The sequence below is a fragment of the Plectropomus leopardus genome, chromosome 23, assembly GCF_026936395.1.
Source record: "Plectropomus leopardus strain MGB_pleo_1.0 chromosome 23, ASM2693639v1, whole genome shotgun sequence".
NCBI classification, from domain to species: domain Eukaryota; kingdom Metazoa; phylum Chordata; class Actinopteri; order Perciformes; family Serranidae; genus Plectropomus; species Plectropomus leopardus.
In genome coordinates, this window is record NC_142198.1 from 1,141,108 (window position 1) to 1,165,728 (window position 24,621).

At 40.7% G+C, this 24,621-nt stretch overlaps 1 protein-coding gene across 3 annotated transcripts in view; it reads left to right on the forward strand.

Annotated features, from left to right (window-relative positions):
• Nucleotides 1-24,621, forward strand: part of pde5ab (phosphodiesterase 5A, cGMP-specific, b) — a 142,275-nt gene that overhangs the window by 72,184 nt on the left and 45,470 nt on the right. For all 3 annotated transcript variants that reach the window (XM_088073968.1, XM_088073966.1, XM_088073967.1), the window contains exons 8-11: nucleotides 10,516-10,583; nucleotides 20,285-20,393; nucleotides 20,479-20,563; nucleotides 22,055-22,230. In XM_088073968.1, coding sequence (XP_087930094.1) covers nucleotides 10,516-10,583; nucleotides 20,285-20,393; nucleotides 20,479-20,563; nucleotides 22,055-22,230 — 438 coding nt within the window. The remainder of the gene's footprint in view (nucleotides 1-10,515; nucleotides 10,584-20,284; nucleotides 20,394-20,478; nucleotides 20,564-22,054; nucleotides 22,231-24,621) is intronic.

Here is a 24,621-nt window from a genome sequence, read left to right on the forward strand (position 1 = left end):
GATCCAGTGAGAGCTGAAGGTCACGGCCCGATGAAGCCAACAGGACCACATCATCTGCAAAGAGCAGACACCCAATCCTGAGGTCACCAAACCAGACCCCCTCAACACCCTGGCTGCGCCTAGAAATTCTGTCCATAAAAGTTATGAGCAGAATCGGTGACAAAGGGCAGCCCTGGCGGAGTCCAACCCTCACCGGAAACGAGTTCAACTTACTGCTGGCAATGCGGACCAAGCTCTGGCACCGGTCATACAGGGAACGGACAGCCCGTATCAGGGAGTCCGAAACCCCATATTCCCGGAGAACCCCCCACAGGACTCCCTGAGGGACACGGTCGAATGCCTTCTCCAAGTCCACAAAGCACATGTGGACTGGTTGGGCAAACTCCCACGCACCCTCAAGGATCCTGCCAAGGGTCCAGAGCTGGTCCACAGTTCCACGACCGGGGCGAAAACCGCATTGCTCCTCCTGAATCCGGGGTTCGACTATCCGGCGGACCCTCCTCTCTAGTACCCCCGAATAGACCTTACCAGGGAGGCTGAGGAGTGTGATCCCCCTGTAGTTGGAACACACCCTCCGGTCCCCCTTCTTAAAAAGAGGGACCACCACCCCAGTCTGCCAGTCCAAGGGCACTGCCCCCGATGTCCACGCAATGTTGCAGAGTCGTGTCAGCCACGACAGCCCCACAACATCCAGGGCCTTGAGGAACTCCGGGCGGACCTCGTCCACCCCCAGGGCCCTGCCACCGAGGAGCTTTTTGACCACCTCGGTAACCTCAGCCCCAGAGATAGAGGAGCCCACCCCCGAGTCCCCAGGCCCTGCTTCCCCAACGGAAGGCGTGTCAGTGGGATTGAGGAGGTCTTCGAAGTATTCCTTCCACCGATCCACAACGTCCTGAGTCGAGGTCAGCAGCGCCCCGTCGCCACCATACACAGTGTTGATGGAGCACCGCTTCCCCCTCCTGAGACGCCGGATGGTGGTCCAGAACCTCTTCAAAGCCGTCCGGAAGTCGTTTTCCATGGCCTCGCAGAACTCCTCCCATGCCCGGGTTTTCGCCTCGGCGACCGCCGCCGCTGCACTCCGCTTGGCCTGTCGGTACCTGTCTGCTGCCTCCGGAGTCCCACAGGCCAAGAAGGCCCGATACGACTCCTTCTTCAGCTTGACGGCACCCCTTACCGCCGGTGTCCACAGCGGGTTCCGGTGTTGCTGCCCCGACAGGCACCGACCACCTTACGGCCACAGCACCAGTCGGCCGCCTCAGCAATGGAGGCACGGAATACGGCCCACTCGGACTCAATGTCCCTGGCCTCCCCCGGGACATGGTCGAAGCTCTCCCGGAGGTGGGAGTTGAAGCTCTTTCTGACGGGAGACTCTGCCAGACGTTCCCAGCAGACCCTCACAATGCGTTTGGGTCTGCCAGGTCTGACCGGCGTCCTCCCCCACCATCGGAGCCAACTCACCACCAGGTGGTGATCGGTTGACAGCTCCGCCCCTCTCTTCATCCGTGTGTCCAAGACATACGGCCGCAAGTCCAACAATACGACTACAAAGTCGATCATTGAACTGCGGCCTAGGGTGTCCTGATGCCAAGTGCGCATATGGACACCCTTATGCTTGAACATGGTGTTCGTTATGGACAATCTGTGGCGAGCACAGAAGTCCAATAACAAAACACCACTCGGGTTCAGATCGGGAGGGCCATTCCTCCCGATCACGCCCCTCCAGGTCTCACTGTCATTGCCAACGTGAGCGTTGAAGTCCCCCAGCAGAACGAGGGAGTCCCCAGAAGGAGCACTCTCCAGCACCCCCTCTAAGGACTCCAAAAAGGTGGTGCCTTTTAATATTGCCCTGTGTATTATTACACAGCTCAACTTTAAGTAAATACTGCATTCAACACTGTTTAGTAACTGTCACTAGTGCTCCGCGCTGCTCACTGATAACCGGTTGTTTGAATACAGACCGCAGACTGTATATACAGTCTCTTATAAAGACAAGGTAAAAAGTCCATATTACAGGCTTTACAGCCAACAGCGTATGGATGTGTTGTAAAAATAAATGAATGTAAAAATGATGAATTATGATTCAAAAATATCCATTACTATGGCCGGCACGTAGCCTGTGTTGTGTCAGGCACTCCAAGAGTTACATACGCGTTCACGCAGTAGGTCTCTTTCCCAATGTTAAGCAAATGAGGAAAAGTCTTTCTGGGCCAGTGTGCATCACGTGACACTGTAGTTCCACTTTTGGCCACTATGTAAATTTTGCTTTAGAGGGTGGCGCACTTCCTGGAGGCCTGCTGCCAAACAGTGCACTATGCTTCTGAAGACATTTTAAGTGAGAAATTGGTAGTGCAGTAACAGAGTCTTTGTTTTTATTTTATCATTACTGTCTAGTTTTACTATTAGAAAGTAGATAGAATTAATTTCAAGCATGAGCATAGAAATAGGTCTTGAGCTGCCTCTTAGACCTATCAACAGAAGTTGCTTCTCTTATACAGTATGTATGGGCTGCCTTTTCCTGTGCTTGAGAAAATGTGCCCTGAACACACACACACACACACACACACGCACGCGCGCGCGCACACACATACACACCAGCAGCAGAGGCAGCACATGCTTGAACATAACAATAAGTCACACTTGCTTCAACACTTAAACAGGTTTATTACCAACAGTTGTGAACCGTTAGAAGAATAATGCATGTGACATGTCTGGTGTTGTGGCCATCAAGATACTGCAAATACTTTTATTGAATGGTTTGTTACTGTACGCACTGATGCAAACATTTCAAGGCCTTCCAAATCTCACCACTGATCTTAACAACAAGAATTTACTTTTATATTGCATTCCACTGGGCTGATGGCTGACTGTACTGCACGTCTGGTTAATCTAAATATTGGTTTTGCAAAGTATCAACTGCACAGCCAATTCACCATTCAGTATTTGGGTTTAAGTCTGGGTTAACTGGATGGGGGATGCAATGACATTAAAGTGGTTTGTATTAGGTTACAAAACATTTGTGTTTGATTTTCTGTGGTTTTTATTAGAACCAGGTTAGAGCTGTTGAGATGAAGGTGCTTTTTTTAAACATGGCACAATGCAACACTGTCTCGTGTCCAATAGGGGTGAAGTGCACAGAAAATGAAAAATACAGTCATGCTTGACGGAATTAAATCAGTGCCATCATTCTGCTACCAGGGTGCCCTGTAGCTGTTTGTTTTTTATGATTTTTCTACAAACTGACACTCACAAAAATTCAGAGAAATTCAGCATAGAATTAACCTACTGGCTGATTTCTGGCACACTGGACAGACGGTTTAGGCTAAGTGTATAGAGGGGCCTCAGTAGGGGCCCACAGCCCATTTTCATCCTAAAGCTTCTGGCCAAGCAATGCCAGCCCTGTCGATAGTGTCTACTGTGCATCATTCAGAGTAACTGGATGTTGCTGCTGGTGTTTTTTGCCTCAGTGACAGTGATAGCCATTGCTGGAGACAGCAAGTTTTCATGTTGTCCGCTCGTCTGTCTGTCTGTCCATCTGACAGTCTGTCCGTCAGTCCATGTCCATCCCATTCTCATGAACACCATATCCTAAGAACGCCTTGAGAAAATGTCTTCAAATTTGGCACCAACATCCACTTGGACTGAACAATAAACTGGTTAGATTTTGGTGGTTACATAAATTAACAAGGTCACTGTGACCTTGCCCTTTCTCATTCTGTGAATGGACACCTTGAAGGAATTTTTTCAAATTTGGCACAAACACTTTGACTCAATAATGAAGTGACTAGATTTTTATGGTCATACGTCAAGGTCTCTGTGACCTTGTGACCTCTTGAATCTGATATCTCATAAACACCATCAGATAATTTCTTCTAATTTGGCTCAAGTATTCACGCATAACAATGAACTGATTAGAATTTGGTGGTCAAAGGTCACTGTGACATGCTGTGTGTCTCATTCTCATAAATGCAATAGCTGAAGAGGGCTTTGAGGGAGTTTCCCCAAATTTGGCAAAAACATCCACTTGGACTCAAGAATGGACTCATTAGACTTTGGTGGCTGAAGATCAAAAGTCAGGATTGCTTTGACCTCATAAAACATGTTTTTGACCATAACTCAAGAATTCATATGACTAAGAATAAAATGTTGATGGTGGTGACATTTAATATGCAAAGGTCAAAGGTCACTGTGGCATCATAGTGCTCTACAAAAAATTTTCCTGTCCTTTTTTGTTGCTCTGAGAATAAGTAATATAATCGCAAGGTGGTAAGTCTTGTTTAACAGTCATTTTCACAGCTGTGAGCACCTCAAACAATATAATATAATTACCTCCTTTGTATTGGGGTTTCGGCAGAAATCTCAGAGACAGTTATCTCTAAATTCAGAAAAGAAAAACGTTATCTGCACTGGCTTAATCACTAGTGGATGTTATTTCTTTTTATTTGGATTAATTGACTCTTTAATACAAATTAAAATGATTTATGTCACGTATGCACCAAGCTTTACAGGCTCTGTTGCAATCCATCCAATTATGTAACAGTTTGTGTGTGTGTGCGCATATGTGTGTGTGAGTTTGTCCCTCTTCTGACCTCAGAGTTGCCAGACCAGCTGTCTCCATTTCTTTTATATTCTCCCCCTTCTCTCTCTCTCTCTCTTCTCTCTCTTCCCTTATTTAAAAATTACTCAGGGATTAGGGACTTTTACTGGCCTTATCTGCCAGACAGCCCTCTGTTTACAGGTGTCAGCGTTAGATGTCTGTAGTTGCTCAAGCACGACCCACAGGTCTCTGGATTTTATTGTAACCTTTCCTCTAGGAAAAGATCTTTCCTGTAGGAAGTTGAGTAAATGACAGCACTGGTCTTTAACACTCAACTGTACCAACAACAACAGGAGTTTTCAACATGTCGGCCTGCTTTGGCTTACTTCACTTTACTGCAGTGTGACGCATATGTTTCATTCCTGTGTGTGTGTGTGTGTGTGTGTGTGTGTGTGTGTGTGTGTGTGTTTAATATATACAGTATACTGTATGTATGTGATGTACCTGGACTGTACATAAACATATCTAAAGGTGTGTGCAGATGAAATAATATGTTTTGCTTGTGAATGCATTGTATGATGTGTGTAGCACATTTGCATATTTGTGTAACACAAATGTGTTGATAATGGCATTTTTGAATTCGTGCTGTATGCCCAGTGTGTTTTGTTATTTTGTGTTTGCATGTATATAATGCACTATGTGTGAGTGTGTTGAAATGTACACATAGGTGTGCATTTGTGAATGTGTTTGTATTGGGTTTTAAGTGTGACAGTGATGTGTGATAGAATCAGGCTTTCCACTTGGAGTGTTTTGTTCTTCTGAGTTCTCTGAGAAACTAGAACTGGTTACCGGTGTCCTAAAACACATTAGGCAGTATGTTTGCATGTGTGTACATGTGTGTAAACCACTTACTGTTTTATTTTTATTTTTCCTGTCTCTTCAAAAACCAGTCGATCCTCCTAGAGAAAGATGTAGAGAACCTGGAGACTAAGCACTGTTAGCTTCGTGAGGCTGCAGTAAGACATGTGCTTTGAGCTAAATACTAAAATCATCATAACAATAAAAATGTAAACATTTACATTTTGAAAGATCAACATTCCAAACTTGAAGTATGAAGTACATATTTTACTACAACTTCATATATTGTGAGACCAAAATCTTTTGGCTTGTGCCCTTTTATCAGAGACAATGGACCACAAACCTTGGAAGTAGGCGAAATTGTGGCAGAAATAGCCACTTATAGGATTCTGCGAGGCACTCACAACAACAGCACCTCAACAGCCAAGGTGAAAACGTGTCAGCCTCATAATAAAGTTTAAATTTTAGCTTGTTAAGATTTTCTAGTTAGTAGTGTTGTCACAATACTAAAATTCAGACTTCAATATACAGTAACTGCCCAAAATATCTTGAAACCAATACTGAAACGATACCACGGCAAAAATCTAACATTAGGAAAAGTGATGAATATATATAAGATGACAGTCCTGACATGACAGAAAAGAAGGGCTTTAAAAGGGGATGGCAGAGGGTGGGTATTAACTCTACATTTGAGCTGTTTTATTATCAAATTATTAATATTATTACTGTATAAATTAACTTTTAACTGAAATCTGGCATAAGCCATCAGTTTTTTCTTGTCTTGCAAAGTCAACAAAGTGCTGTTTTTAAACTGCACACAAGACACTGCTATAATGTGATTATTAAGGGGATTTATTAAATCAATTATGGGCACCTGATCAAAAAAGATGAACTCAGCTACCGTGCTGTTCAATATTTTTTGTATTTTTCACACTTTGTGTTGTTTTCAAACATAGCTGGAAGGTAAGGCTGCGTCAACTGGGTTGTTGTAGATTTTGCTGGCATGTGTTTGTGTGCCTTGTGGTGTTGGAGAGATATTGTACATAAATCATGCTAATGTTAGTTTCAATAGTTTAATAATTCAGTGTAATAGCCCGTAAAAACAACACGCAAATGACAGTAAGTGTAAGTCTGTCACTTTGTCATCAGGCTCTCACAGCTCAAACCCAGGATTATTAGCCTGCACACTATAGCGGTGCACTAATGTAGACTGAACTCAGACTCTACTACTCAAACTACAAAACTCTCTGCTCTGTACGTACACATGGGGTCATATAATTATGTATTTATCACATTCGGTAAGGAACCTACTGCTCTTTGAATTCATTTATCAAGTTGGCGAGATGCTGTGGATGCTTTGATCTTTTAGACACAGGCTTTGTGGGGTCACCCTTACTGTCGGCAATGTAAGTGAATAATAATGCTTTCGCTCCGTGCATCTGCTTTGTCAACAAGCTGTGGACGGTCGGCAAGACAAGAGTCTCAAACTCATGTCTCACTCTCGCTCTCGCATCTCACCAAGACAGCCAACACATTTGGCATGCACACAGTGATGGGAGTGACAGCACAGCTCGGAACAGCACACACTCACATATACCCTCCGACTGCAGGGAGTGAAAACAGAGCACTGAACAGCACGCACTCACACATAGAGCCTCACTGTAGCAAGCGGAGAAACATCAATCTATTAAATATGCTGTCGTGTTGTATTTTATTAATTTTTGTCCTTTATAGTTTTAGTATAGTTTTAGTCGATGAAAATTAAAAAAAATTTAGTTGACAAAAATTGATTACATTTTAGGAGACTATAGTCATTCTTTTCTCCAAGATAGTTTTTTATATTTAAACTAAGCCTATTAGGCTGAAACAAAAATTCAAATCAAGGTGGTAGGATGTATGAAAAATTCATTTAGACATATATTTTTTTTAAAGACTACAAATAGTTTCTACACAGATAGAAACTTGAGTTTTGATTGGTTTAAGGGATGATTTGAGGACACATTTTCTGATCATCATTTGAAAATCTCAAAATCTCTAGTTATGGTGTCAAATACAACGAATAACTAATGTGGGACAACTGGGATTTGCATTCAGGTTCATTGTAAACTTCCACTTATGGATCTCACTGTTGGGAAGCAGAAAAATAACTTTATGTTTCTGCTTCTCAACCAGAAAAATAACTTTATTTTTCTAAAATAACTTTATTTTTCTGCCATTCTGTTCTCCTCTCCTCTCATTTTGATGTCCGATAGTCCAGCACTATCATTTTTTACTTGCCTCGTCAATCAAAATGAAACATAGATTTTGTCATGGTTTTATCAGCAAGATGTATTTTTAGCTCATCAAAGTTGCATTTTTGTCATGGAAAAAAAAGGTTGAAAATAACAGTGGCAATTCATCCAACAGTTAGGACATTTCAGTCTGGAACAAAGTAGTAGACCAACTGGCCAACATTGGAATCCCTTGAGCCACACTCAGCATGGATCAGATTCGGACCAAGCTCTGGCACCGGTCATACAGGGAATGGACAGCCCGTATCAGGGGGTCCGAAACCCCATATTCCCGGAGAAGCCTTCCACAGGACTCCCCGAGGGACACTGTCGAATGCCTTCTCCAAGTCCATAAAGCACATGTGGACTGGTTGGGCAAACTCCCATGCACCCTCAAGGGTCCTGCCAAGGGTCCAGAGCTGGTCCACAGTTCCACAACCGGGGCGAAAACTGCATTGCTTCTCCTTAATCCGGGGTGCCCCCGAATAGACCTTACCAGAGAGGCTGAGGAGTGTGATCCCCCTGTAGTTGGAACACACCCTCCGGTCCCCCTTCTTAAAAAGAGGGACCACCACCCCAGTCTGCTAGTCCAGAGGCACTGTCCCCGATGTCCACACAATGTTGCAGAGTCGTGTCAACCACGACAGTTCCACAACATCCAAGGCCTTAAGGAACTCCAGGCGGACCTCATCCACCCCCGGGGCCCTGCCACCAAGGAGCTTTTTGACCACCTCGGCAACCTCAGCCCCATAGATGGAGGAGCCCACCCCCGAGTCCCCAGGCCCTGCTTCCTCACTGGAAGGTGTGTCGTGGGATTGAGGAGGTCTTCGAAGTATTCCTTCCACTGATCCACAACGTACCGAGTTGAGGTCAGCAGCGCCCCGTCCCCACCATACACAGTGTTGACAGAGCACTGCTTCCCCCTCCTGAGACGCTGGGTAGTGGTCCAGAACCTCTTTGAAGCCGTCCGGAAGTCGTTCTCCATTACCTCACCGAACTCCTCCCATGCCCGGGTTTTCGCCTTGGCATCCGCCGTAGCTGCATTCCGCTCGTAGATGAACTATGGGAAACTTTTGCCCATTGAACCAGTGCCTAGATATCCCTCCTTCCCCTCAGGCAAAACACTTCCAGATTTTGGGATATTGCTCCACATAGGCTGTACTTCCACATTTTCATATTCCCTGCCAACCATGCTGCTGCCACCATGGACTCAAAGAGTTTACACCTGATCAAGAGACACACCCTCGCTTCTATCTATCTGTCAAATTCTGACTGAAATCCGAACAAATGGTAAAACTAGGCAGCGCTGATCCAATATTAATCTATACTGCCATACTGCTTCCTACACAGTGAAAACAGAGGCTGAAGAAACACAGATCAAACGGTAAAAATAATCAGCGCTGATCAAATTTAACACAAGACTCTGTTACTGAGTTACATATTTCTCACCTCAGATGTGTCAGAAACATGCTTTCTGCTTTTACTGTAACACATGATCTGACTGAACGGATGGGGTCGCATTACATCGGCCATCAGTGAGAGTATTTATTGGCCTGATGCATTGTGGTAGTCGTAGTTTTTTTTTTTTTTTTTTAACCTTTTGAGCAAAAATCAAAGCTATAGCCCTTTTTCTCTGTTTTCTCTAGTCATGTAGCACCAGTTTCATAAATATGTGCGTCATTTTACTGCAGGCAAAGCCCAGTTGTGATTACTCTTTTTCTGTCAGTGAAATACTTCTTTATCTACCAGAGCCCTAGGGAGCAAGGACAGAAAATTGGAGCCAAAGCAGAAGTTTGATAAGCTTCGAATTTCCTTCAAAATTCTGATAAACAATCTTAAAGAAAGGAAGTAGTTAAGGCTGTAAGGACAAACACAGTGTCTATGGTCAGGGTTTGGATTGAGATAATAGCTGGAGGTCCATGATATAACATGATCAGACTGCATAGTTTGATGTATCTGCCACTGTATCTGCATGTGAACAGCCTCAGGGACGTGACCAAAGAACCATTCCTTTGTCCTTCCTTAACATGTAAACCTTTGACTGATGCTTCCAAAGAATACAAGAAGAGAAAGCCTGGTTTATTTCAATATTCCTACATGCAGGAAAAAAATCCATTATCCTGTGTCATCCTTTTATAAACTCCCACTTGCCAGAGACCCCAATAAATGTCACAACAATGGCAGATCATTTTTCTGTTTAAAACAGCTTTATTACCCTCACCTAGATAGATCAGGGTTAACTAATGCCACAGTGTGTGTGTGTGTGTGTGTGTGTGTGTGTCTGTGTGTGTCTGTGTGTGTTTTAGTGTGTTTGTGCAAGGGTAGGGGGGCAAATTTTTCCAAAACCAAGACGCCTTGTCAATCTTTCAACATCCTGTCCCCACCTCTTAAAAATGGAAAAAGGATCCTTTGCGAGGGTTTGGGAGTGTAGGTTGAGAGAAAACAAGTCCCTATAAGGTGGGGAGCAGCAAAGGAGCACTGGAATGTCGAAATAAACTCCTTCTGGCAAGTCCTGATGGGTAATAGATCAACGTCCTTTTTTTTTTTTTCCATCCTTGGAGACGTGTTTTAGGCAGCATGCGTGGTACCACTGCTTCACTCAGGGTATTAAGATGTTGGGTTTAACCGTCATGGTTTAATTGGGGGGAATGAGGAAGTTGATATGGCCAGAAAACACACAGGGTGGATATGCAGCAAAGCACCAGGAATCCAGACTAAACCCAGACCCTGTATGTGTTCATGTGTTGTCATCTGATCCTAATGGCATTAGGCAAGCACACGTTGCCCCCCAGAAAGTCCCAGCCACATCATTCAGTCTGTCTCAGACAATTCAACTTGCTATTCTTTTTGCAGAACTCCTTCTCCAGTGTCTTCCACATGGAATATGAGGAGCTGGCTGAACTCCTAGACGCCCCCAAAAGGTAAGGCAATCATTATCTGATCTCCGTCATTTAAACAGGGTTCCCACTGTCAAGGAAAAACCTGGAAAAGTCATGGAATTTCACAATCACATTTTTCAGGCCTGGAAAAGTCATAGAACTAGAAAAGTCTGTTGAAAGTTTTGGAACATCATTGAAAGTGGTTGTGTGTGATAAATTTAATTACAGTAATGTAACATAATGGTGAATTTATTTCCTGGAGCAGAAGATGTATTGTAGGTTTAATATACATTGATATGTCACAGCATTTTGGTTGTTTTTGTTTATTTGTTCATCATCTATATTTATTCATTTTTCTTCCTTCTTTTATTTTTGAAGCACTTTTGGCTTTAGGGGGTGAAGTACAACTTTAAATGGCTGTATTTTGCAGAAATTTCAATGTCAATTTTTAAAGAAAACACGCCTTCCAAAGCCACGTACCTATGTGTCTGTGCAAACTTACCCTTTTCCTCCCTCTCCCTGTTGATGTTTTGTAACAGGGAGATGCACAAGGATTCATTATCATACAGTAGTCTTTCACACAAGGAGAAGCAGAAAAAGAGGGGTGTTGGTAACATTTTGGCAGTAGGGAAAGTCTTATTGTGCCTATTTGGTCAATTTGAATTGAGGAGAATAGACAAGACAGAGCACTTCAGCCCAATACTCATAAGTTTGCAGAGCTCATTTGCAGCCCCCTAGGATCTTCTGAAGGTAATCCACCTTTTTTACCTGCCAGATACTCTAACATTTGATTGCCGGTTTTGGGCTCAAAGCTCTTGTTCTCATTAGCTGGGCTCTTTTGGCTCAATATATTGTCCCCGGGGTTGATTTGATAGCTCCTCAATCACAACCTGTTTATTTTGATGAACTTTAAGTGTCAGGCCCAGACCTTTCCAAGAGGGTTTAACAAGAAAGTTACCTTTGTGTGTGTTTGTAAGAAAAAAATATTGATTGCCAGTGAGAAAGTCTGGTTGTTGCACCAGCACAAGGACAGCAATCGGTACAGACAAATAGAGAAAAGAAAATAAACTAATCCTGTTACTTAAGGTTACTATGTGAAGAATTAATAAAACATTGTCCCATTACAGTACTATATATATTATATTAATGGAGGAGTTTAAGTACCTTGGAGTCTTGTTCACGAGTGGGGGAAGGATGGAGCAGGAGATCGACAGGCGGATCGGTGCAGCGTCTGCAGTAATGCGGACTCTGCACAGATCTGTCATGGTGACGAGGGAGCTGAGCCGAAAGGCAAAGCTCTCGATTTACCGGTCGATCTTTGTTCCTGCCCTCACCTATGGTTGCAAGTTTTGGGTAGTAACTGAAAGAACAAGATCGCGAGTACAAGCGGCCGAAATGAGCTTCCTCCATAGGGTGGCTGGGCTCTCTCTTAGAGATAGGATGAGAAACTCAGTCATCCGGTAGGAGCTCAGAGTAAAGCCGCTGCTCCTCCATCCCGGATAAGCGGAAGAAAATGGATAGATGTTATATTATAAGCATTAACAAATGAGAGCATTGTGGCTTTGGGGTTTTTCCACGTTAAGGTCCTTTGTTTCCAACAAACTATAAATCGTCCTGTTCTGCAACAATGCTCTTCCTACCCTAGCTACGTTTTTTCTTATGCTGCATCAACCCTGTCTCCCACAAAATATATTGACATTCCACATATCCTCACTAGAGGCCCCGCAGTAGCCAAATCAGTTACAGCAAATGCCACAATTTCCCTGGTTTGATTCCAACTGGGAACTTTACTGGCCCATTTATTTCTGAATGCCTTTTCATTATCAACTGATAATATATATATATATATATATATATATATATATATATATATATATATATATATATATATATATATATATATAATGCCCAGCATAAATGAGTACACCCCCTTTGAAAATTAAGATTTGTATCCATTGCTCAGTGTCTATGAGTACAATTTGCTGTATTTTGACAAAACTGAGTTTTATTAGACATCTATTGTATCAGCGTAGAAGGATGATCACCATCAACATAATTAGGATAAGAAAATAGTACATTTAACTCAACTGAGGTGTACCAAAAAAAGATTACACCCTACATCAAATCCTCCTAAATCAATATTTTATATGGCCTCCTTTTTTAAGAACAGCACCAACACTTCTAGACATTGAATGAACAAGTTGGCACGTGCTGCATCATCTATCTTTCTTAAGTTTTGGAGAATGACTTCTTTCAGGTCCAGGATGCTTAATGGACAAAGCTTCCACCCACAGAAGAACACTTCCACCAGCATGCTTTACTGTGGGTACCATGCATTTGTCCTTGTACTCCTCGCCCTTTTGACATTTGGAACCCATCAGTGCCAAAAAGATTTATCTTTGCCTCGTCATTCCAAAGTATAGAGTCCCAGTAGTCCATGTCTTTGTCAAAATGGGCCCTGGCAAATTCTAGACGGGCTTTTTTGTGCATGGGCTTCAGCAGTGGTTTCCTTCGTGGACGACGCCCATGCATGCCACTCCTCTGCAGTGTATGTCGTATTTTGTCATGGGAAGCACTCAACCGCGTTTGAGACTCTAATGCTTTGGCTAAGTGTGACAAAATTGCATGCCGATTTTCTTCAACTTTTCTCACCATAAGACGCTCGTGTCGTGGTTTTAATTTCTGTGTACGACCTGGACGCTTAAGCAAGCTTCCCACAAGTCCATCCTTTTTGAAATTTTGGATCATTTGCTGTTGTATTCTGACATATTAGCAATGATTTACTAATTTTCTTGTTATCATTTTGTGTAAAGAAATAATCTTTTTCAAGTCTTGTGACATTTCTCTTCCATGTGGTGCCATGTTTGTCAGCATTGAGTGGGAGTGGATTCTGTCTCTTAAATAACAGCCTTAATTGTCAATTACCTAGTGACCACCTGTCTGATGGTTGATTAGACTCATCTGTAGGTGAATTCCTGTTAATTAGAATTTCATCAGGTTTTATTTCTACGACAATCATTGGGGTGTACTAATTTTTGCACCATGGTCTTAAGTCATTTTGTTAGAAAATTTCCAATTTGATTTTTTCTGAGTAATCTCATTTAAAACCAATAAACCAGAGTTGTGTGAAAATTTTAGTGTATAGGATCCCATAGATGGTATTTATTCTAAGGACAGATATGTGTTTTTTTGAAAAATCTTTTAGGGTGTACTCACTCATGCTAAGCACTGTATATATGTGTGTGTATAGTTAATTATCGTAGTTTTACATGAATACAAGATTTAGGACACAGAGTTAGCTTTATTCACCTATTTGCTATGAAAAGGAAAACACTTGTGACTGCTCTGTAAAAAGAAACTTATTGGTTTGCCTTTAAAAGGCTAGTATATGTGCTGCCTTAAAATTTAAAATTGACTGAATTTCAAAAGACAAGTTAAGGTAATTTGATTCAGCTTGTCTTTTCCAATTCAGTGAACTTCAGAATTTAAGGCAGTCTAGACACTAAAAAGTTAAAACAAAAAGTTGTTTTTTTTCCAGTTTACAGTTCATAAACAGCACTGTTTCTCCCCTAGAAATGATAATGTTTCGTAAACAGCACAATAATCAAAGAGGAAACAGAAATGACACAAAGAAAGGTAAGAGACCTGAAGACAGAGTGGCCAAACAGAGAAGCAAATGATTAAACCATTTGCGGGCAGAATGAGTGGAGGATCAGGATGAGAAGAGAAGGATTGGAGGAAGCTACAGCTGCAGAGCTTCCTGACATCAACATACGCTCCAGCCAAGAGGAGCGAATACACTCTAATCTGATTTAAGATGCAATGAGATAGAAAGCCCTTCCCCCAGCTTCCCTCGTCTCCAGGGTGGCCTGGCCTCCCCAGTTGCTACGCAGCATCTCAAATTCAATCTTAATCTCAGTCCAAGCAACACAATTGGACTGTGTGTATACACGTGTGTGTGCATGTGTATATAGTTTTGTTCGCTGTTACTCACCAATACACAGGGGAAACATTACAGTTTGCCCATCAGCAGGGGCCACCTGAAATAACAGATATACTACAGTTTGATGGATTACATAATTATAGTAGAATTTATGAATAATCTACCAGGTGTGCAAGAATCCCTTTATCTGATTTGATAATAATGAGACCAGATCAGATTTCATTTAAGAATGCATGTTCCTCAGTTAAAACTGCTGTGGGTTTCCCACACTGAATACAAAGCATTTCCATCCTGACAAGGCCGACTATCTAGAAGATAATTATCTGAGTGTATTTAGCAGAAATGGTCAAGTTCAGAAATATGAGGACAAAACTGAAGGATTCTTATTACAAAAACAAGACATTTTCAATTAATTAATTTAATTAATTAAACTTTGTTTTGACAAAAATGTCTTCATGTCCACTACCTGGCATAGAGCTTTCAATATCATCTCATGGTCTTTATCAGTAGAGGTGTTCTCAGGTGTCCCAAAGATGGTTCAGCTGTTTTCATTCCCAATGCATCAAATACATTCTATTTTAGGCCAATCCGGCATTATGTTTTTGGGTTGTCCATCCCGTGCTCTTGAATGCAGAACTTGAGGGAACACCCCCTAATTTGGCACAGCCATCCACTTAGAGTCAAGGATGGACTAATTAGAGGTCAAGGTCAAGGTCTTCATGTTACAGCAATGGCAATTCACACAAATGTGAAATAAGATGAAATGAGGACGTGATGATGAAGGGTGCTGATGTTATAAATCATCTACTTTTTAGCCTATGTAGCTTTTTGCAGCAACATTTGAAGCAATGTCAGCTGTCATACATGTGAGACTGAACACACACACACTCACACAAAACAAACACACATATATGTATATATATATATATATATATATATTTATGATTTGTTTGGATCTTCAGCAATCAAAGGGCTTGGGGACTGAATGCCACAGACAGGGTAGGAGGGTCTTCTCATGGTTTGTTAATAATAAAATATGAAATAATGCCAGCCTTAGGAGTTATTTGTAACAGCCAGCAACCCAGTCCAACCGAATAGGGGCCAGTATTTCACCCAATAAATAACCTTTTTTTTTTTTTTTTTTTTTACCAGCCTGTTTGATAGTGTACAGGTAGCATATGGATAGCATAGTTTGCAAGCTTTTGATATTGCCTTATCTCATATCAGTAATGCAAAGTGGTTACAATGAGGTGAACTGGTCCACTACTGTGTCCATACGGCCGTCATCAGTTATAAATAAAGGCAGCTCATTACTGACAGCACTGTACATATTACTTAGTTTACGTTGAGCAACACCACAATAACAAGAAAACAGTCACATCACGCCATTTAAAACGTTTATGGTGAACTGTAAGCCTAAAGTTTGTGTTGTCATTAGTTATACTAAAGATATGTTTCAGTTAATAGCCATCATTAAGCCTGGCACACTCTAAAATATTTTCAAAAACTTAACTGATTTAGAAAATATGAGAGACCACACATATCAAATAACAACAGATTTAATAACGACAGATTTAACAGTTTTGTTCCTGTAGCGTGTTGTGTGAAACAAAATGACCAAAACAGCACACCACACAATAACAGACACCGCCCACCAACAACCAGAGTCTCGACTCTCAAACTCAAAGTCTCGGCCAAATGCAACTTTAGAATAAACAAACATGGCCAACGATGATCTAAATATGGCTAGCTCTTAGCTACCAGGTTCATCCATTGCAGTATCAATTTCTGTCCGGCTCCTCTCCTGGTCAGCGCAATTGTGGTATGTTTTACAGGACATGTTGTACAAACACTTGTGTTGTTGCGACAAATCAACTAGTTGGTCCTTTATTATTAAGGTCCATCTCACTTCATGCTTCACATTTCTCACCGTCAATATGTCTCTTGTTTGTTGTGCTTTTGTCAGCAGTCAGCTTGCTTCCTGATTATCTATCGTCCGTTGACAGTCCACAGAGTGCGTGCTCAGCTGTCCTCTTCCACACAACAGAATTTCTGATATTTTATTATATTATAATATTCTGAAATATTATTGATTAATATATATATTTACTATTTAAAATTAGGGCAGCCCTGACAGTCTTCCGAGCAGATTAGGGAGGGTAAAATCACTATTTACACAAGTCACACCACAGGAATATTATTTTATTATTATATTTAATTCCTTATTTTTTTCGAAACAGAAAGCTCATAGTTAATACTGACAGATCTTTGTTATACATTTTACTGATAGCGGGATCAAAAACTGTCAGGTTTTATTGATTGTTTTCTTACTACTACCTGCTGCTAGCAAAGATATAGCAAAGAGATGGGAAGTCAATACAGCCTGATAGAAAGCAGTTTGTTGCCCTCTTTTTATTGGTCAAACAGATAAAGCTGTCACATCTTGTGAGCTTCACACATATTAAACACAGTTTTCAGGGTCTCAATAGTTAAACGATGAGTGAATGGATCTTCTCCGTATTAAAGCTCTTATATCAGTGTTTAAGCAGAGGAAAATGGGCGGTTGTGAGAATCTCAACACTGTCAGGGATGACACAAACCAGACATCTTGTGTCGTTCACCATAACATCACATTTTTTTACAGCTTGCTCTCAGGGCTGTCTCCTCCCAGTTTAGATCTAATAACTACCTTTAAATACGCCTGTGTGTTTGTGCTGGAATTCCTCTGGGAGCTCTGCGATATGGCAAAACCAAGCAGCTCCAACTGGGCCAACGCAGGATGGGAGGGGCCCCGCAGGATGTTAGCTTTGACCGGCTGGAACCACAGGAGGCTTTTTATAGTGACATTAACCCAGGGCTGCGGCTTCACAACTACACAGCATTGGTTTCACAGAAGCAGGAAGTTCAGTCGAACCATTTTAAGTTGACAAAGTGGAGCAATTGTGTTTTTCTGAATCTAGAGTTTAATTGTGGCACAGCGCTGTGATGGTTTTAAGTGGAGCCGGTAGCAATTGTGTGGCCTCATTTCAGTCAATCATAGAGAGAGGGAAAGGAAATGTGGATTTTAGTGTGATTAAAATCGAGCACAGATGCATGTGCTGTGCAGCATGTCTGTCTGAATAGTGTGTATGTGTGTGTGTGTGTGTGTGTGTGTGTATGTGTATGAGAGGGGGGCAGAGAGAGAGAGAGAGCAGTCTGGACAGCACACATTGTTAAAATTAGCCTGAAGTCATTCATGAATGGGATGTTGGAAACCAAGAAAAACACACACGCACACATGCACACACACACACGGAGAGAGAGACAAACACACACTTATATTCTTATCTGCAAGGATGGAAGTACTAATTCAGATCTTTGCCTGAAGTAAATATAGAAGTACCAAAGTATGACGTCTAAAACATTACAAGTAAAAGTCCTTCGAAATGTTTCTGAAGTAAAGGTGCGCAAAATGTACTTGTATGTAGAAAATTTAAAGTATTTATGAAGCAGAAAGACTCCTTGCTGTATTGTTGATTATACCCTGTAATGCTGAATCTGATCTGTGATTTGCAGAAACGTGATTCAAACATTTACTCTCAGGATTTAGTTAAAGAGCTTCAAGAAAACAGTGCTGACGTTCTTACATCAGTGGTTCTGTTTGTCCAAAGAATGTGTCCTGTGTCGTCTCGGACGCCATTTGTCTCTGGACTGCATATGACAAATTTCCACAGCCCTTGGGCAACTAATAATGTTACGTTCGCTTGATGTTTGCTCCATCATTAGCTGCTATAAGACTTCATCCCAATGGATAAGCCCCCACAGTGGAAGTTCCTCGCATCAAGATTCAGTTACTTAAATTTGCACATTTTCACACGCACATTCCTTTTTCATGTATTTTCATGTATCATATGCTGTTCAAAACGTAAAACAAATGTTCAGAGAGCTTTGGAGCTTTGGTAAAACAGCCAGCTATTTACATACTATGGTGTTCCACACCTTGCCCATAGGGGGTGCTGCAGCATCCTCGGGACCCACCTTTTAAAATGCAGTGACGTAGACGTGGCATAAAAAAATGAAAGTACCGGTAAAGTACAGGTACTTAAAAAAGTACAGGTCTTGGGTAAATGTACCTATTACACCCACCAATGCTATTCTGTTTCTTCTATATTCTCCTCCACTACACACAGCCACCCAAACATGCCTTTTCTATTTGTTGTTCTTTCTGTCATCCACTAACACCCTATCATATTCCCTCCCTCTCACTCATACTCACGTATCCTCTGGCCGCAGAACTCAAGCCAAAATCCACTGGCTTTTGCCTTAACCTCATGTTGTGTTTATATATCCATTTTCCATCATTTATCATGCAGTATTATAGCTGACTCTGGTTGAACTTGGAGCGACTAAAGATAACAAACAGGCTTATTAAGTGCTGACAGACGTGACTGACGGCCTCAGCTCTCAGAGCGGGGCCAGGGTGCGGGCTGGAGTTCCAGCTGCAGTTCTCTCATTTACCAGCAGATGTTTTTTTATTCAGTGCCGTGTCGCCTGGAGCTTAAGGAAGCAGGTTTAGGATTGCTTTGCTTGACACATTAAATCTGAGCAGCTGGTGAAGGAACAGTCAAGATCAATCTCTGAAGTTTGACAAGTCACTAAAAGTATTTTTAAAAGCTCTTAGTTGCACAGATTGGTTTAAAAAAAAAAAACATATTCAGCTGATGAAATTTTTCTGTTGTAAGAAAAAAACAGGGTGGGGTGAATATTGAAAACTTTAAAAGTCTTTTAGAATTAAAAAGTTTTTTGACACTTTTGTCCAAAGAGACTCACAGTTAAATCAGTGATGTTGTTAGACCTGAGCATCTCGGCCCCAAGTGTTTTATGAAAAGCACTGAATTCAAATAGGCTGTGCATATATTTTGTAATAATAAAAATAGTTATAGAAATAAAAAAAGAAAGTTCAAGAACAAATAATGTGTCATTTGAATTCAGGTATTAAAACCGTTATTGATTAAAAATGCTTTGGGTCCTTTTTATGTGATCACATGCAGAGAGAGAGAGTGCAGCGGTAATCACTTTAATGTTGCATGCTTTATCAAATGCTGGGCAGTTGGGTAGTACAAATCATATTTTTTGTTGATTATATTTGATTATATACTTCTAAAAGTAACCAAAGCAGAGAAATGTAGTGGATTAAAAAGCACAATGTTCAAAGTCAGATGTATAAAGTATTATAAAATGGAAGTATGGGGTGGAGCGCTTCTTTGTTTGAGCGACTCGTGGTATGAGGCACTTATTGAACCTTTAGTATGTTTTAATGTGCGTCTCACGGATGTGAATGTTATGTTTTTGAGCTTTAAACCAAAGGTGATTTTCTGTCACTATGTGATAGACAATAAAGTTTTCTTATTATTCTTGATTCTTGAATACTATAGCTGCCCAATATTCTCTAAATTTTATTGATATCTGTTGCAAAGTATTCTGTTTTTTTATCAATGCTAATTACTAAAAATTACTAATATTTCATAATGTATTTTATAATTAATCTGGAAAATTCAAATAATAATAAAAATTCCCAGAACTCCCTACAGAGGTCCAGGCTAAGTCCCTGAAATCCTCAAATCCCTGAAAATTCCCTGTATTCAAACTCTGTGGGAACAAGGGCTCAGTGTCTTTTAAAATTTGACGTGCATCTCTCCAAACAAACAACTAAAAGTGTGTTCCACTACAGTCCAAACCTCCACTTGGTCCAGCAGGTGACTTTCCCCTCAATATGCACAGTTAGTCATGAAGCTGTTGCTTTTGTTGTGTATCTCCTCAGGGACTGTGATGTCAGTCAGATTAACTACATGTACGCCCAGTATGTTAAAAACACCATGCAACCTCTCAACATTGCAGACGTCTCAAAGGACCAACGCTTCCCCTGGACAGTCAGTATATGTCTTCTTTAATTCTCGTCTTTTCTTTTCTCTCCTTTTACCAATGTGTGTAATTATTCCTCTCACCCTCTTACAGAGTGAAAACCCAGATCACACCAGCCACCAGATAAAGAGTTTGCTCTGCACTCCCATCAGGAATGGCAAGAAGGACAAAGTCATAGGTGGGATCTCTCTCTCTGTCACTGTCTTGTTGGTGGACACTTTATCTGGGCTGACTCCACCTCTAACTCATCTGTTAATGACAGCAGCCTGGCTACAAAAATATCAAAATGCACTGATTTTAAAGTTGAGACAACAGCAGGATGTTGTGTGTAGACCAGCAGCACAGATGGGACGGTAATATTTGGGAATGTATCATTTAATACTGAGTTGTCTAGGGGCCAAAATAACATTAGGTCAGATTCTTCTTCATTAAGCTGAGACATCCAGCACTCAGTGTCCATTAACCCTTTCAAATCTGGAGTGACATCACTTTTCTCTTGCTGCTTTTAAGAAGTATTTAAACATCTGAACCTTTTGCTTTTGATTTTTTTAAAAATCATGGGGAAAAGGCAGCAAACAACTTGGTAAGAAATGTTCCACAAATTGCAAGAAATTAGTAGATTTACTAAAAGAGTTTACATGTTCTCCTCGGGTCAGTGTGGGTTTTTCCAGCTTCCTCCCAAAGACATGCAGGTCAGAATAATTGGTGACTCTAAATTGCCCGTAAGTGTGAATGTGAGCATGAATGGTTTTCTGTTTCAGTGTGTCAGTCCTGCGATAGTCTGGCGACCTGCCCAGACCTTTTATTGTTAGTATAATGCGTCTACGTTATTGGAAGTAATGACGGCTTGTGGCTGCAATAGAAATAAAGCTGCTAATGTTTTGAACATCCATTGTCATGCTTTTTGGAATGTTATCGCCACAGGAGAAGTCGTAAAACATCACTCAGTGGAAACACAGTCATCTCGCCATTGTGTTTATCACCATTTTGAAAACATTGCTTAAGTTTTGCACAAATCTGTAATGGAAACCTGCCTAGTGAAGCAGTTTCAGTGATGTTTTTTTTTTCTTTAAACCAGACTGGAACTTTTCATATCAGCAAATGGTTTTCTAGTTACTTTTCAAGGCAGTGATGTAACATCAGCATCAGGGGTTTCAACAATGTGAAATCACAGCCCTGAGAACACATTAAGGCTGCATAGCATTACCACTTTTATTATCTATCCATGAATAGTCGTGCCACTCGACCCATCACTGTGATTAGCATCAGCATAATCAGCTGATAGCAGCTCCATTAGTTGGCTATGAAGATGACTAATGACTGTGGATGTCTCTCAGTGATCAAACAAAACAGGTCTTTACAGCCTCTCCACCAACCTTTAAGAGTCTCGCTGATGAGCAAGATCAAAACAGCTCAATTTAATTCTTCTCCAACACATTCATTCAGAATATATCATTAGCATTAGACATGCAACATTCTGTTCCATGTCTTTGTAGGACACTGGTGTAAAGAAAAACTGCTCACCTCATGCTCATATTTAAGCTAGAATGCTGCCTGACCTCAGGTTTCTGGAATATGAGGAACTCTTCAAGATTTTATGAGTTTAGTACCAATAGACACAAACAGTCAAAACTATGACCCATATGTGTGTTCCTGTGTGTCTGTGTAGGTGTGTGTCAGCTGGTGAATAAGATGGATGAAGCATCAGGTGGTGTGAAGGCCTTCAACAGGAACGACGAGCAGTTCCTTGAGGCGTTCGCCATCTTCTGTGGTCTTGGTATCCAGAACACACAGATGTACGAGACGGTGGAGAGAGCCATGGCCAAGCAAGAGGTCACTCTGGAGGTCAGCCTCACACCCACATGCGCACACACACACACACACACACACACACACACACACAGCGTATAGTTTTAAATAATCTAATGCATCATTACATATTCTCAGTAAATTTAAAAATCGGACTTTATTTACCTCAAATAAAGAGAGACCCCTGTGTTATTAACACACTGCTAATGATTCCAGGACTTTACAGGATATAACTGTAATATTTCACAATAAAGAACTGTAAAAGTGATATAGTTACTTACTGTCTAAGTAATGCAACTAGTGGCCAGTAATTTATTTTAAATGTACAGTTAAACTTTTTATAGTGTATCTATATCACTGCATCATTTTACAGTAATTTATTGTGAAAAATTACAGATACGTTTACAGATTAATAATTATGTTACACAATCACTAGATTTTTTTAACACTTTTTTGAAGGTCATTTCATTGTTGTTTTATTGTCTAAAAAGCACATTTTAGCTCTGTTTCTTTAAAGCTATAATTTTCACTGCTTTATGTCTGCTGGCTGCAGACTACCATGGAGGGTCTTTAACCCTTTGAGACCCAAAGCAACATCACTTTCTTATGCTGCTTTCAGACGTCTTTCACAAGTATTTAAACCTTTGAACCCTGAGCACATTAGTTCCATTTCTTTCAAAAAAGGAAAAAAAAAGTGGAAAAAGGCAGTGTGCAGCTTGGTAAGAAATGTTCCACAAACTGCAAACAATTAGTAGATTTAGAAATTTATTTTTAAAAAGCTAGGGAAAATGTATAGGGAAAAAACAAATACGACAGGGGAAACTGCATATATAATAATAAGAAGAATAAGAATTACATATTAATAATTATGTTACACAATCACTAGAATTTTTTCACACTTTTTTGAAGGTCATTTCATTGTTGTTTTTTCAAACTTTCTCTTTTTGTGCTTTTCAGGTCATTTACTAATTTCTTGCAATTTTTTGGGTCCTTTCTTCTTTCATTGCTCATTGCCTTATTCCCATGTTTTTGAAAGAAATCAAGCCAATTTGCTCAGGTTTCAAAGGGCTAATCACTCACTATATTTACCTAGAGAGATGAAAGAAAAAAAAATTAAGAAGTTGTTGATAAATATTACAGTTACATCCTGTAAAATCCTGGAAATAATCACATCATCTTCAGAATATGTCTTATTGTAGGAAGAGGCTAGTCAGTTTTCTCTTCTAATAAACTTTAAGCCCAGTCTAGGGAACGCTCAAGCACAACATATAAAAACATCTTCTTCTCCAACTTTAAGAATCAGACTACAAAGACTGATTTGCTTATTTTTACAGAACACTGGTTTGGAAATCCTTGTTTGAACTGAAACATCATGATAAAATTAAACCTTATTGCAGTCAGTTAGCTCCTTCAAGAAAAATAAACAGAATTAACCAAGGTTAAGTTTACTCTAAGGGCAATAGACTGCTATGAGACGTCTTAGATTTTGGATTTTGTTTTTTGTGGTTTTAAAGTCTACATAACAGTAAAATGATGGGATTTTTTTTTTTCAAATGAAGCACAGGTTGTCACTTGAACTCAAGGATGACCTAATTAGATTTTGGCAGCTGCAGGTCAAAGATCAAGGTCACTGTGATCTTGTCTTTCTCCTTTTTAACATGACATCTCAAGAACGCCTTAAGGTAATTGTTTTAAATTAAGCACAAAGGTCCACTTTGACTCAAAGATGACCATTCGGTGGTCATAGGTTAAAGGTCAGGGTTATTGTGACCTTGTCTGTCTCATTTAGCACAAATGTTGGAGTGGATGCAAGAATAAGATGATTAGATATTGTTGGTCAAAGGTCAACAGTGACCTTACATTTGTTTCATTCTTGTGAATGCGATATATCAAGGATGAACTGAACTGAACTGATTGGAATTTGGTGGTTGAAGATCAAAGTTTAAGGTCATGGTGACTTCATAGAACATGTAGTTAACCATAAATCAAGAATTCATGTGCTCAAATTTCATACTAATAATAGGACATAGCAATAAAGTTGTGAAATTAATATAAAGGAGGTCAAAGGTCAACTGTAACATTACAAGTGTTGTGCAAAACCACTTCTTTGGCCATGACTCAGTGTCATATCTCAGGAACAGAAGGGGAGAAGTTTGTTTAGATACTGAATTGGTGACACTGATCTGTAAACTGTGCTGATTCTAGAGATCTTCTGTGCTGCGGGGAGAAAATGTGTGTGAAGCATCCATGTTTTCACAGACATTAATGAAAACAGCATATGTCAATGATAGTATGAGTTTTCTGTGATGACTTCTGAAAAATGGAGACACTGGTTGAAGCTTCAATCAGCACGTTTAATATGAATAAAAGTTTAAGTATACAATTATGATTACAATGAACACGAGTACAATAAACGAGTACAACATA